The sequence below is a fragment of the Penicillium argentinense genome (assembly GCF_028826775.1).
Source record: "Penicillium argentinense strain IBT 30761 chromosome Unknown utg000002l_segment0_segment0, whole genome shotgun sequence".
NCBI lineage: Eukaryota > Fungi > Ascomycota > Eurotiomycetes > Eurotiales > Aspergillaceae > Penicillium > Penicillium argentinense.
In genome coordinates this window covers 3,011,431-3,025,618 of record NW_026622661.1, presented here as the reverse complement: position 1 = coordinate 3,025,618, position 14,188 = coordinate 3,011,431, and the positions used below count along the sequence as shown (strand labels likewise).

General features: G+C 53.3%; 3 protein-coding genes across 3 annotated transcripts; 2 read left to right on the top strand and 1 right to left on the bottom strand.

Moving 5' to 3' along the window:
• Window positions 1–123: 123 nt before the first annotated feature.
• On the top strand, window positions 124–1,099 carry N7532_001967 (PWI domain-containing protein; the record flags this gene model as incomplete). The annotated part of the gene is made up of 4 exons (XM_056614461.1): window positions 124–227; window positions 291–381; window positions 460–624; window positions 719–1,099. The coding sequence occupies 4 exons, from the start codon at window positions 124–126 to the stop codon at window positions 1,097–1,099; spliced, it is 741 nt and encodes a 246-aa protein (XP_056479502.1).
• Window positions 1,100–2,683: 1,584 nt separating this feature from the next.
• On the bottom strand, window positions 2,684–5,080 carry N7532_001966 (putative cell wall protein; the record flags this gene model as incomplete). Its single annotated transcript, XM_056614460.1, has 1 exon — window positions 2,684–5,080. One exon carries the CDS (start codon window positions 5,078–5,080, stop codon window positions 2,684–2,686), a length of 2,397 nt encoding a protein of 798 aa, XP_056479501.1.
• Window positions 5,081–11,192: 6,112 nt separating this feature from the next.
• N7532_001965 (serine/threonine/tyrosine protein kinase MPS1) lies at window positions 11,193–13,661 on the top strand (the record flags this gene model as incomplete). The annotated part of the gene is made up of 1 exon (XM_056614459.1): window positions 11,193–13,661. One exon carries the CDS (start codon window positions 11,193–11,195, stop codon window positions 13,659–13,661), a length of 2,469 nt encoding a protein of 822 aa, XP_056479500.1.
• Between the last annotated feature and the right edge of the window lie 527 nt (window positions 13,662–14,188).

Sequence of the window (14,188 nt, the reverse complement as noted above, 5' to 3'; positions counted from 1 at the left end):
CTGAGCGGGCCGCGGTTACCTAAGCGGGTCGACCGCCCTTCACTTATTTCCTCTTCCTCGAGCTTCCTCAAACCCCCACAGCATTCGCATTCTGTCGCAGTTTGCGGCTTCGCTCCCTGCAAAATGGCAACTCCCGTGGATGCCAAGCTGCTCAAGCAGACTAAGTTTCCCCCGGAATTCAACCAGAAGGTAGACATGAAGAAGCTCCACATTGAGGTCATGAAGAAGTGCGCGCCGTTCCCCGGGTTTCGATGATGCCGTCGGTCAGTGCTAATGGGCCTTTAACACAGGTGGATTTCCGAGCGAATCTCAGAGATCTTGGGTCATGAGGATGACATCGTCGTTGAGCTTTGTTTCAACCTACTGGAGGGATCACAATACGTACGTTCCTTGCCAATTCTACTAATTCTCAACTTTGTTAGAACAATTTTTGTCTAATCCGTTTGTTATAATGAGCAGCCCGATATCAAGTCCCTCCAAATCCAACTCACTGGATTCCTCGACAAAGACACCCCCGCGTTCTGCAAAGAACTCTGGGCACTTTGTCTCGATGGCCAAGCAAATCCCCAGGGCATCCCCAAAAAATTGTTGGAGGAAAAGAAAGAGGCCCTTAAAAAGGAGCAAGTGAGTCGCCACAAACGTGTAAGGTCCAAATGCAAACACAATATTCACAGAAAGTCGCAGATTCGTCAGTCTGAACTTGCCCGGAAACAGGAAGAAGAGCGAAAGCGAGACGAGGAAATGGAAGAACTGCGACGTCGAGAGCGTGCAAATCGTCCTACGCCCGGCCGCCATCGCGACTTCGGTCGACGAGAGCCGCGATCTCCGCCCCGATACCGAGATCGAAGCAGAGACCGATATCGTGAGCCCCCATCTCGTCGTGAGTACGATCGTTACGCGCCATCCGGCAATGACAGAGGTCGCAGACCAGCCCGCTCCTCCGATTCTCGCTCCCCTCCTCCCCGACACTCTTCTCGGTCCCCTTCGCCGCCGCCTCGCCGCCGCCGCCGAAGCTACAGCAGATCTAGATCGCCGCATCGCCGAGATCGCAAGGAAAGAGGACGGCGCAGCCCGCACTACGGTGATCGATACAGTTTGAATTCCCGCAGTGAATCATCCCGCTCACGAACTCCCAGAAGAGATCGAGGCAGACGGCGCTCTGTCTCGCGCAGCGTAACTCCGCCTCGACACCACGATCACCACAGAAGACACTCTCGCTCACGATCTCGTACTCGCTCCGTGTCACGCTCTCGTGAGCACAGCACTGGCCTATACAGAGGCCGCCATACTCGCCGCTTGAGCCCCGGGCGCCTGAGCCGCAGCCGTAGCCACAGTCGTGAGAATAACCGCCGGCGTCGACGTGCCACTTCAAGCCGGAGCCGAAGCCGCAGCCATAGCCGTCATCGTCACCGCCAACCTCATCGTGCCACTTCAAGCCGAAGCAGAAGCCGCAGTCCTCGAAAGGATCGCGCCCGTCGACGATCAATTGAAAGGTACAAGCCTGCTATGCGCAGAAGACGCAGCACGTCTTCCATTTCTTTGGGCCCCAATGAGAAGCGACAAAAGGTGGATGACGAGGACAAGTATTCAAAGCGTCATTCGCAATCTCCAGACCCGAAGCCATCGATTCCAGAAACCGCGGAGAAGGATGGTTCAGAGGATCTGCGAGAGTGAATCATTGTGTTTTTTCTCATACCTACTCGGCATTTCAAAATGCCCACGGATTGTTTCTGCGTTACGCTGGTGTCCAATGGCCGTCAGCTTTTCTCTTTTCAACCAGACAACTGGTTACCACTGCACCGTAGCAGTTTTTTTCACGCTTTTCTCGGCATTTTGAAAATGCTCACTTCTACTTTCCGTGTTTAATGGGTACTTTCGGCAATGAGTATCTTTTCCAGAACGATCTATCACTACATCAGGGTAAACCACAATGAAAATTTTCAAAACATCTGGCATCCGAGCTTCGTAGAGGAACGTATAATTCTAGGTGTACACCAAAAGTATACATTTCCTCTTTTTCCCTTTACTCCAACTTGGCTCCGAGGCTTGGGCCACCTCGGGGCTTAATGAATTTGGATCGCTCCTCGGCAGGCTTCGCCTAGAGATGTGCGATTGCCTGGTAGCCACGCTGAGTAAAAGAGAAAAATCAGAAGAAAAAGGGGATAACCAAAGTGAGTGAAAATGTTGCCTAAGCATTGAAACGCATCATCGAACCAGAATGTCAATTGGTCTGTCTGGGTAAGAAGTAGAGATTCTATATCGTCAAGAATAGGGCTCACTAAATAACATAAGTAACATTTTGAGAGAACAAGTATATCAATGGCAGACTCGAGGCCTCGAACGTAGAAGGAATGTACTCCATTGAAGGGGGGATCAAAAAAGGCACAAAACGACAAGTCTTCAACCGGCGCAAAGGCCCAAGCCGCAAACCGCCCGAAGCCGTTCGTCCATATACATTTACATGGTCAGGCCAGAATCTCCCAGAGCAGATTAGAATTAGAATTAGATATCTACAGACAGGACAAACGCGAAGGGTCGAACCTGAGTTCTAGACAAGGGTATCCGCAGGCCACGCGCCTTCCCAGGGGAGTTTGAAGGTCATCTTGTCATGAGAAAAGTAAAACAAAATCGGGAGAGTAGCTCTTTCAATGGGATGCTGCTGGAAAGCGTTTTCAAGAGCCGCTTACTCGCAGTTGCAGACAGTCGAGGTGACGGTGACAGTGGTGGTGCTGTCAATCTCGCCGCCGTTGCCGCCGCTAGGGACGGAGGGAGCGGTGGTAGGAGCCGGGGGCTGAGTGGCACCAGAGCCACCGGGGATGACGGTAGAGGTGACAGCGGGGATGGTCTCAGTCTCACAGGGAGTGCTGGCGCTGGCACCGGGGCCGGAGGGAGAGCCACCGCCAGCGACGGGGGTCTCAGAAGGAGAAGCACCCGAGGGCGCAGGGGCACCGGGGATGACAGTCGAGCTCACAACAGCGCTGGTCTCGGTGTCACAGGGGGTGGTGGCAGATGGAGCAGGGCCACCAGGGACACCAGACTCGGAGGGAGAAGCACCGGAGGGAACAGGGCCCGAGGGAACGGAGCCAGACTCAGCTGGGCCACTGGGGGCGGGGCCAGAGGGCACAGAGCCCGAGTTGGCAGGGCCAGTAGGAGCAGGACCACCGGGAATGACAGCCGAGCTCACGACAGCGCTGGTCTCGGTGTCACAGGGGGTGGTGGCAGATGGAGCAGGGCCACCGGGGACAACAGACTCGGAGGGAGAAGCACCGGAGGGAGCAGGGCCCGAGGGAACGGAGCCAGACTCAGCTGGGCCGCTGGGGGCGGGGCCAGAGGGCACAGAGCCCGAGTTGGCAGGGCCAGTAGGAGCAGGACCACCAGGGATCACAGTCGAGCCAACAATGGAGCTGGTCTCGGTGTCACAGGGGGTGGTAGCGGGTCCAGAAGGAGCAGGGCCACCGGGGACACCAGATTCAGATGGAGAAGCACCGGAAGGAATAGGGCCCGAGGGAACGGAGCTAGACTGAGCAGGGACACTGGGAACGGGGCCGGAGGGAACAGAGCCAGAGTTGGCAGGACCAGTAGGAGCAGGGCCACCGGGAATGATAGTAGAGTCGATAATGGAGCTGGTCTCGGTGTCACAGGGGGTGGTAGAGGCGGCAGGGCCAGAGGGAGCCGGTCCAGAGGGAACACCGGGGGTCGAGGCAGGGCCGGAGGAGAGGGGAGTGTTGACGATGCTGGTGGAGGAAGGCAGGCTGGGGACCGAGGAGGGCTTGGGAGCACCGGGCAGGCTGCAGCCGGTGAACCACTCAATAATGATGAGCTCGATGTTGATACCGATATCGATGCTGGTGCAGCCACCCAGGAAGGCAGCCAACTCAGCGCGAGCCTCCCAGGAAAGGCAGGACAGGCTCTCGCCAGAAATGAGCAGACCAAGGGCACCACGGAGGTTGACGCTCAGAGTGGCCAGGACGGTCTCAGTCAGGAAGCCGGTGATGTCGCCGACAAGGCCGGTGACAAGGTCAACGGAGGTCTCGGTGACAGCCAGGGACAGCCAGAGCAGGACAACAGCCTTCAGCTCAACGCCGAGGCTGCAGTCAGAGCCAGACAGCCAGACAGCGAGAGCAGTTCGAGCCTCAACGGACAGGGAAGTAGCGAGGTGACCCTTGGCGCAGGCCTTCAGGGCAAGCAGAACGTTGGCGTCGAGGTTGGCGGAAACAGCAGCCTCCAGGAAAGCAGCAATGGAAGCCTGGGCGTGGGTGGAGAGAGCGCCACTCTCCTGAACGGAAACACCGACGGAAGCACCAACGGAGATGGAGGTCAGGGCATTGTCGGAGAGAGACCCAATGGCAACAAGGTCAGCACCGGATTTGCCATGAATCCAGGCAAGGACGGTGGCCTTGAGGTCAGCATCGAGAGAGCAGTCGCCACCCGTGAGCCAAGCAAGCAGGGAAGCCTTGATGTCAGCAGTCAAGCTGCCAACAACACCGCCGTTGGCGCAAACGCCCAGACCGGCCTTGACATCGGCACCGAGGCTCAGGGTAGTCTCGAGGAAAGCAGAAAGAGAAGACTGAGCAGAGAGGCTCAGGACGAGAGTAGACTCCAGGTCCACAGCGGAAAAGATACCGTCCAGGGTAACGTAGATAGACTCCTTGGCGGCGATCTCAGCGCAAGTAGGGATGTAGACAGCCAGGGCAGCGAGGATATCAGCGGACAGGGTAACATCTGCATCAGCCTCACACCACGACAGCAGGTGGGTCTTGAGGGTGCCAGTGATGTGAGTCTGGCCGTGCAACCAGGACTTCAGCTGGGCACGGGCATCGGCGTGGATGGTGCCAGCACTGCATCCAAGAGCACCACCCTCCAGAGCAGCAGCACCGTGGGCACTCAGGCCGGAGAGCAGAGAGACGGAGACGTGGGCACCACCACCCAGGATGGCCTCGAGGATACCACCGACGTCGACAACGGCATCGCCGAGGATATCAGCGAGAAGACCGAAGGTGCGGCGCTCGTGAGCGATGTCTGCAGGGTATGCGAGAGTCGAGCTCGCCAGACCGGCGAGCAGAAGGAGGGAGGAACGCATTTTCGGGCGTCACAAGTGTGTATAGCGAGTGTATAGGCACAGCAGGCCAATGACGGTACAAAAAAAGCGGATTTGACAACAGTCAACCCGTGGGAAAAAAGAGAGGCAGACAAACCACAACGGCCGTCCAAAAGGTGATTAACGATAGACTGGATGGAAAAAAGAGATATGAAAAAAGAAAAGAGATAGAGTAGTGACATCGGGAGAGCGAAGATCCTCAATATTTATACACCCCTGATCGTCCAGGAACTTCGCGGCCTACTGGAAGCCGGATCTCCACTTTCGATCCAGCATGTCCAGCACATCACCAGGGCCGGATGGACCAGGAGGTGCAGTGCACTGCTACCCCGGTCTCGACGCCTTCAATCCACATTTGGAGCTATCCACCTATCCACCCCCTTAGGCTCACGGATATCGGGGGGCAGACCTGGATCATTCAGGGCCGGGTGGAGCAAGGCTACCAGTGAGAATTCACCGGGTCAGGCTGGATACACATGGGTGGAAACGGTGCCCGCTCGTGCCGTCTATTTGTGGCGAGGTAGTCGCAGAAGGTGTCAGGTACCGGCAAAATATGGGGAATCTGTGGCATTTTCATCCCGACTATTGATCCATGGCCTGACTTGTCTTTTGAGTTAGAGCAACAGCGCAATTGCGATTGTTGACATTGTATCATGACTTGGACGAGCATCTCCCACCAAGTTCGCGGTCAAATTTTGGTATGTTGCCACGAGTGCAGCCGAGAGGAGACATGCGAGTCTTGGCCCGAAGAAGGTAACCGCGGCGAGGATCATAGGGAGAAATGCAGTCATCGCCCACCTGGCGCAGTGTGCCAGGGGAAACGATCGTCGTGACCCACCAACGGTTGACGGGCAATGACCCGAAAGAATATTGGGGTGGGCTATTTTCGTCCTCCCCCAAAAAGCAGTGCCCTGGTCACGGCCAGCCTGCAAGGAAAAGGGGACTCTGGTTCTTCAGTTTTGTTCAGCATCCAAAAAGGGGGTCCTCCTCCAGGTAGCCAGTCGTCGTTCGGGGTTAGTCTCGTCCAAAAGACCCAAGAAGCCTCGACCGGGGCCCAGTAGCGACAGGCATCCGAGTGGTCCGTCGTGAATTGGTCCCGAGTTCCCGAGATTTAGTCCTGATCATGATGCACCGGCTTAACGCTTTTGGGTCTAGCCCTGACGCAGCTCGCTCTGCTTTTCAATCCCTGAGGAGAAGAAGAGACATGTCGAAACACCTTGACCCAAGGTCCAGCGCTCTTTCGGTGGCTACCCGACTGAATTTTCGGGCCCTGCAGCGCTTATTATTCACGGGTCACGCAGGGTCGGAGAGTGACCGGATGCCGTTGGATGGCCCTTAAGGTTGTCCTGCAGTGCCACGGACGACGCATGGTATGTTCTATGCTTGTTTTTCTGCTGGCTTCATCTTGTGTGACCAGGATGCAGGTACGGCAGATTTTTCGAAAGGAATCAGCATGCAGCATGCAAGCTGTCGGGGCATTGTTGGCAGCTCCACGGGGCGAAGTCTGATTCAGACAAGGATGTGATCAGGAAATCAAGGCAGTCAGGAATCAGGATGTGCTGAACACCGCGATCCCAGAAGAATCTCGACTCGATTCCTTCCAAGGATGAGAGCTGCACTATGCAAGCCACCGTCCGTATGGCAACGATAGTTCTGAAGTTGGAGCAACACTACTGCAGTTCGACTTGCAGCTTTGGACTCCACTGACAACAAAGGCGTCCGGCGTCGCGAAAAGTACAGAGGGACCCATTCCAGGGCGATTTCCTCAAAGCCGAGTGGCTCTAAAATGAGCGTGGAGGGAAAGCGAGTTGCCCCTGGACCCAGGGGAAGGATATGGCTCCACCAGGCTCGGCGGAGGTGGAAACTGGCGAGACGCAAGTCGCCAGACAGTGCAAACACACCTTTGTTGACTCGAGGGCACCCCCTCTGGTCGCGCTCGTCGTCGAGTGGTCTGCCTAAGCTTCTTTGTGCGCGAAGCCCCCACCGACTACTGCAGCGAGATGAAACTAGCGTCCAGGCCCTTCTTCCCTTTGGTCCTGTGAAGTGGAGAACCGGTTCGTTTGATTCTGGAGGGCTGGAGGGGCTTCCCGAGGATCTCGACACGATCGTTGTTTCATCATCACCCGTCCCTCGTCGGCCCAGGCGCAGGGCTCGCGAAGCTCAGAGACATGGCGCGACGGCGTGGGTATGAGATAGAGTGTCGTTCGAACGATATGGGGAAGAGAGTTCACGATCGCATCCTAAAAAAAGCAACTGGTTGCGATAGAGTACCGATTGAGTGTCCCATCCTGGCGGGCTGGCAGACAGCAGGTTCCAGCAGTCAGGAATGCTGGTGGAAGTCGTCCGAAAGGCAAATTGCGATGTGTCCGATTTCAAACGCGCCCCGCCGGGAGCTACATACCCAGCCTCGAGGTGGCATATCGCAAGTTCTGCGTCCCAGCGGTCGGCAGCCGATGGATCAGGTACCCGGCCCTGCATGAGAGTTGTCCTGAGGGGAAAAACGGGGAGGCAATCTAATTAGGTTCGGCAGCTTCAACCGCGGCTGCCCGGCGGTGTCTTGGCCGGCTTCGTCGGATACGCTGATCGATCGATCTTTGTCCTCCATCATCCTGGACTCTCACAACAAAAGCAAGCATCAACAGCATCCTGAAACATTGCACCTCGTAGAATATTTCTATCTCCCCGATGGCTCAGTGCGCCATGCTCCACCTGCAGGAAATACTAGCACTCGACGTAGATGATCGGATAGTACATACTAGTACATACCCTAAGTAGTCTTCCCTAGGGTGTAGTACATCGAACACTCGTATTTGATCAGGAACTCCTCACGGACCAAACTATAATCCCGATCGGGGACTTTGCACCGAGCTCTGGACGGGTCTGGTCGTGGATCTCTGCGAATCTGATGGATCTATACGGCCCTCATCACATGGCAGGACCCAGACTTTGATTTTTTCCCGTGCTCCATCGCCATCCATGGCGACATGACCAAGCGTATCCCTGGATTGCCCTTCGACACATTGCATTCTGCACTCGATACATCGCAGGCATCATCTCGCATAGTGCGTGCACGAGGTAGCATGGCTACCTATCGAAGAATTTTCCTGGCGGGGACGACAATGCTGCAGGACCGCATAAGTGGATCGACCGAAACGACCGCACGTTTATTCATGTGAACCTCTCAAAACCGTTCATTTATGGCGCTAGTAGCCGATAGTGTGTGTCATTAAAATTGTCCAATTCGAGTTCGTCTGCGCCACTGTCCCGGCTCCCAGCTCGTGTTGGCGGACTTGCAGGCGTACCTTGCAGGCGCAACCTCGGGAAGTGCCCAGTGTAGTGGCTGGGCTGGTTGTGCCTTCAATGTTTATGCGTGCATCGCAAAGTCATACCCTACCCTAGGGTACTAGGTAGCCCAGTGTCGTCATTCAAATGCTGTGCACCAGTGTGGTTCGCAAATTGGATATTTGAAAATAGAAAAATAAAATAAAATAAAATAAAATAATCATCTACAGTATGTAGTTCAGATTGAAAATTGGGCTTTGCATTATTCCTATTAAGTTCGATTTTGGGAATCGTCATACATCTAACTGTTGTCCCCATCACATATTGTTGTGAAGCTGGCCTGCACTAGTGTACACTATGTAACGTGATTCCTAAACGAGTGGGCCACCGAAACGAGTGGGCCACACATCAACAGTACACTTACTATACATATATATATATCAACCACAACGTACTGATATTGAATTAATTACTGCTTTTGACATGTCCTGATATCATGGCCTGTCTCTCGACACCCACTGCACCGTGCTTGTGCCCTTTTTGGTTGTGTATTGGCCTGATTTGTCACCTCCGCTGTGCCCGCTGCTTCGGTCGGAATTGCATGTTGAGGGCTCTCTACCAACGTAGAGGTCTCATGAGCAGCTATACTGCTATTATGAGATATCCGACGTTTAGATCGAGTGCGCTTTTGGGTTAAATTTGCCACAGTTGCACGTAGGCCTCGAACTTCTTCGGTCAAAAGCGCTGTTCTGTGCATATGTAACTCTGAACATTTAACGAGCTGGTTTAACGTGGTTTGCACAGCTAAAGGAGGGCTTTGAGACCCTACTTTGAGGAGGCCTTTCATCAATAATGCCCGTCGCTGTAGCTGACGGGTATTTTGAGGTGTTTTTGCAATTGAAGAAGTGCTCCCTCGGCTGGGAGGAGGGGTGGGCGTTTTTAGACGAATAGTCAATTTAGATAGCACGCGATCAGGATTATATGGTACTAATCCTGTAGCATTAAAACCGCTTTGGATTGATGCAGTAATAAGTGCCTTTTGCCGTGCTATTGGATATGTAGATAGGAAATCAAGCTTGTCAATATGATTGATCCCGTTGTGGATTTGCCGTTTAACTAAATCGCCGTAGCCACGTTTGAGGGTGGCAAAACAGGCCACATCTAGTGGCTGGAGTAAATGCGATGAATGTGCTGGCATGCATATTGGTATGATGTTGTTTTGGTCGCATATTTGGTCAAATTGAGGTGTTAAGTGGCTACCATGCCCATCAAGGACTAGGAGACAGTATTTGCCTGTTAACCGACCTTGAATAGCTGGTATAAAGCTTTTTTGAAGCCATTCGAGTCCGATCTCGTCTGTTGTCCAACCATTCGGGCTAATCATTAATCGCCACTGGTCTGGAAGCTCATCAAACCAGGATTCGATAAAAACCTTGCCCTTAAAGATGATATATGGCGGGAGCGCCCAACCAGTGGCGTTGATAGCTTCAATAACTGTCACCCACTCGCGATTTCCAGGCTGTAAAGATGCCCTCCGACCGTAGTATTCAGCCCTAGTGATGACTTTTGCGGTCGCAGTTAGGCCCATTGCGAAGCCCGTCTCATCAAAATTGAAGATATCGTTAGGTGCGATGCCGTATTGGATAATAACCTGTCGAATCCGGTCGAACCAATCGCGAATAACCTCAGGATCCTCGCATTTAGCCCTTCGATAGTCGTATCGGCGCGTGAAGCGACTTTTTAGCACATCTGAGTGCCTTCGAACAAAGTTATTGACCCAATCTCGTCCGACCGTAAGTGGAGGGTTGGTTTGACGGCTTGTAAGTAGTAAATTGGCCATTTCTCTCAACATATTGACCCTAGGAGGATTTCCACGTAGGTCCATAGAGAGTATCCATTTCACAAGCGATTCCTCCTCATTGGCAGTCAATTTGTGGTTGTTGGCACGCATTTCAGTCCGAAATTGTTGGCCTTGTAGGCGTCTCTGTAGAGTCGTACGCGGGACGGAAAAGACGGTCGCAGCTTCACGAACAGAGGTGATCTCCTGATTTTTGATGGCTTTGATAGCTAATAGGATCCTGCCCTCTTGTTCTGTAGATTTTTGGCCAATTTGAACGCGATTTGGTGGCATTTTGGATGGTTGGAAATTGCCAGAGATCAAAATTGGAGATACGCGTGGACGCGTGGCCCACTCGTTTCGGTGGCCCACTCGTTTAGGAATCACGTTATACCATAGAGCGGAGGTTATATATTTGACATCATCTCATTTCTACCTGCCTTTGCCTTGTAACACCACAATCACATATTTATTTTTGGTGACCGTATGCACGAATACGATCCCATTAAAATCGCTGGAACGTTTACTTGATCACGCAGGCCAGTCAATTTACATTTTAAAGCCAAGACAACATTTCATTACTTTGTTGTTTAGTATCGCATCGGCCGGAGCCTCAATGTCCCTTGCGCGGCGGTAACCGAGCCCCGGCCCAGGTGATGGTAAAAGCGAATACCAATAAGCAGCCGAATTCCAAGGGAAGAGAGATAATGAAAACACCACGGAATAGTTTATAAAAGCGACAGCAATTGAGCACCTATCTATTGATCCCAAGACGGTCGCGACGAGTCGACACGTCCATCATGACATTCTTTGTTGTTGGCGTCGCCATGGCAACTAGACCACGTGACCTATAGCGCGCCGCGACGGCACTTCGAGATTGGATGGACTTTCCCCTGCAGCGACACAACAAACATCCGACAACTCGGCCATCGCGGGCCACATTGATCCACGACTTCAATGTAGGCAATTGTCGCCATGGCCTCGACGAATTCGCTTTCCTCCGCCTACCAATCCGGCGGCCCATTTCAGCTGCCGTCTCGTCCGATGTCCCGATCCGCGGTTTCACGTTCGGGATCCAGACGGGCGTCACCGGCGCTCCACGCTCAGCCCAAAACAATGTCTCGACACTACTCGGGGGACAGTTCGGATGAGGAGGTTCCAGAACCGAAGTTTAGTGCCTCCGTCAAAGCCCTTTTGGACGGAGATGGATTGGGATCTTCGCCTCATCTGCAAAAGGGACATGCGGCATATGAGCGACGAGCGGCGGTCGGATCGAGGCAGGGTAGCCAATCGCCCCGAACTGCGTCACCTCACGATCGATCAACGGGCAGCCCTGCCCCTAGGGTCGTCCGAATTGGGGGTGTTTCGTCCGCCTCCAGATTTTCTCGCGAAGGATCTCCATTGTCAAACAGCCACAGTGCGGAGTCCGAACCACAAGATCGCCCGAATGATTTCATTACTCCCGCCCCACGACCGCGCAGCGTTCGGATCAATGCGTCGCGTAGCCATACGCGATCTCCTTCTTCCATCTCACCACTGAAGCGTTCAACGGAACGTGGATCGGGCGACGAGTATGGAAGTGGGGAGCGATCTGATAGTGACCGGAAATCTCGCCTTGAAGATGACCCGGCTTCTCACATCGGCTCTTCATCAGTCCTGCGAGGTCGTAATGGAGACGATATTGGGCCCCAGAGTTCCTTGCGAGTGAAGAGGGTTGGCCGACTTACCGGCACATTCTTGAACGGACCAGCACGGCGGGGAGTCCTGCGCCGCCAAAGCGAAGAAAACAACGAGGAAAATTATTTACTGAATGGGGATGTGAGAGAGGATGCCGAGCGTGAAGATAATAATGTTGAATATCAAACCCGGAAGCCATCATCGCCCAAAGTATCATGGGCGGACCCGAGCCCACCGTCGGAAAGAGAATCGCATCGCTCCGAGCTACCAGCAACAGGTCCCGAAGAAGGTCTCTTTTCAAGATCATCGTCACCCAAGTCTGCTGGATCTCAATCGAAGTCGACACCCGCATCCTCGGACAAGTCGTCTAAGCCCTCCAGTGCGCAGGAGCAGCCGGCATTCAAAGTTCCATCACTGCCGCCACTCCCGTCGGTAAGGGATCAGGAGAATGAGCCTCCTCCAACGTTCAAGCGTACCAAGCCCCAAAGCTTTAACCTGCTGGACAAGCCCGAGAAGTTCTCTGTTGTGTACGATGCCGACAAAAAGGATGCTGTGGAAGCGCCAGCAGGAACCACACCTCGCAAGATCCTGTCGACTCGGAGCAACAACACCCCTCGCCGGCCTGCTCCTCCGCCCCCGAAAATGTCGGTGCTTGAGACAGCCACTGCTACCGCTGGAGCATCCACATCACAGTCTCGGAAGAAGCGGACCCAGGTTTCTATCAACCACAAGCATTTCACTCGTCTCGACTGCATTGGTCGTGGGGGAAGCTCACGTGTCTATCGTGTCATGGCTGAGAATTATAAAATCTTTGCCCTGAAAAGAGTAAATTTGGAGGACGTTGATCCGCTGACCTTGGCTGGGTACAAGGGTGAGATCGATCTTTTGAAGAAATTGGAAAATGTTGAGCGCGTGGTCCGTCTTTTTGACTGGGAGCTCAACTCTGAAAAACATTCCCTGAGTGTTCTTATGGAAATTGGCGAATCCGACCTTGAAAAAATCCTCACATACCGTCTTAACGCTGAGGATGCTGTATTTGACATCAACTTTACCCGTTTTTATTGGAAAGAAATGCTTGAGTGTGTGCAAGCTGTACATGATTTCAACATTGTGCACTCCGACTTGAAGCCTGCCAACTTCCTTATGGTTCAAGGCCGGCTCAAACTGATCGATTTCGGAATCGCTAATGCGATTCAAGACAACACGGTCAATGTGCACCGTGAGCAACAAGTTGGAACACCAAATTACATGTCACCCGAGGCTTTGGTCGACTCCAATGCTTCGCTTGGTCTGCCCGCCAGCGTCGGGAAGGTGATGAAGCTGGGCAAACCTAGTGATGTTTGGAGTTTAGGCTGCATCCTGTACAAAATGGTGTACGGCCAGCCCCCATTTGCAAAAATTGCCAAATACTACGAACGTATCATGGCTATTCCCAACCCCCGTGTACAAATCGACTTTCCGTCCCATGGCGTGGGCGGTGTCCCTGTTCCTCCTGGTCTCGTCCGCACTCTCAAACGCTGCTTGCAGCGTGACCAAACTCTTCGACCAACCATCGAGGAGATGCTCGGCCCCCGTGATCCATTCTTACACCCTGACGCCCAGCTCGAGGGTGCAGTTCCCGTCACTCAGGACATGCTCGGCCGCATCCTCGCCAATGTCGTCAACCATTGCAGGGCCCGCGGCATCCCCAAGGAAGAAGAATTGGCAGCTTGGCCTGCGGGATTCTTTGCCAAGATAAAAGCAGCACTGGAAGAAGAAAATTCCTAACCGGTCCCTACCTCTCTCCTTTGTCTTCATGTTCCCAGACCTTGTTCCCTCTTTTTGCTTTTACACAAGAACGACTTAATGACCGGTGTTGGATGGGTTTCGTTTTCTTCCGTTTAGAGTCCACTGGTGGTCGATCTCACCAATATCTTGACTGCCACTTATTATCTTTCCTGTTCTCTTCCCTCTTGCATAGCTCCTTATGGGCTTTGTTTGATTCAATCAACAGTTCGCATTGGCGGCTCAGCACTGCGTGTGGAACATCCATTCTGTATATGAATTCTTGTGTTCATTTCTCTGCTTGCATTGGGATATCGACTCAAGCATTGGGGTTATTGGAGTTCTTCTTGGTGCCTTCATAGCGCCCTTTAATTCATTAAACTTTCTGTCAATTCTTCTACCATACCATATGAAACAGTAGACTATAGCGTAGATAGAGCGATATGTTCAACAATTAAAAAAATATTAGCATTCCCATTCTCGCTTGTGCCAAACGTAAGCTTGCTCTCTGCGGGGGCAGCCTCGGCAAG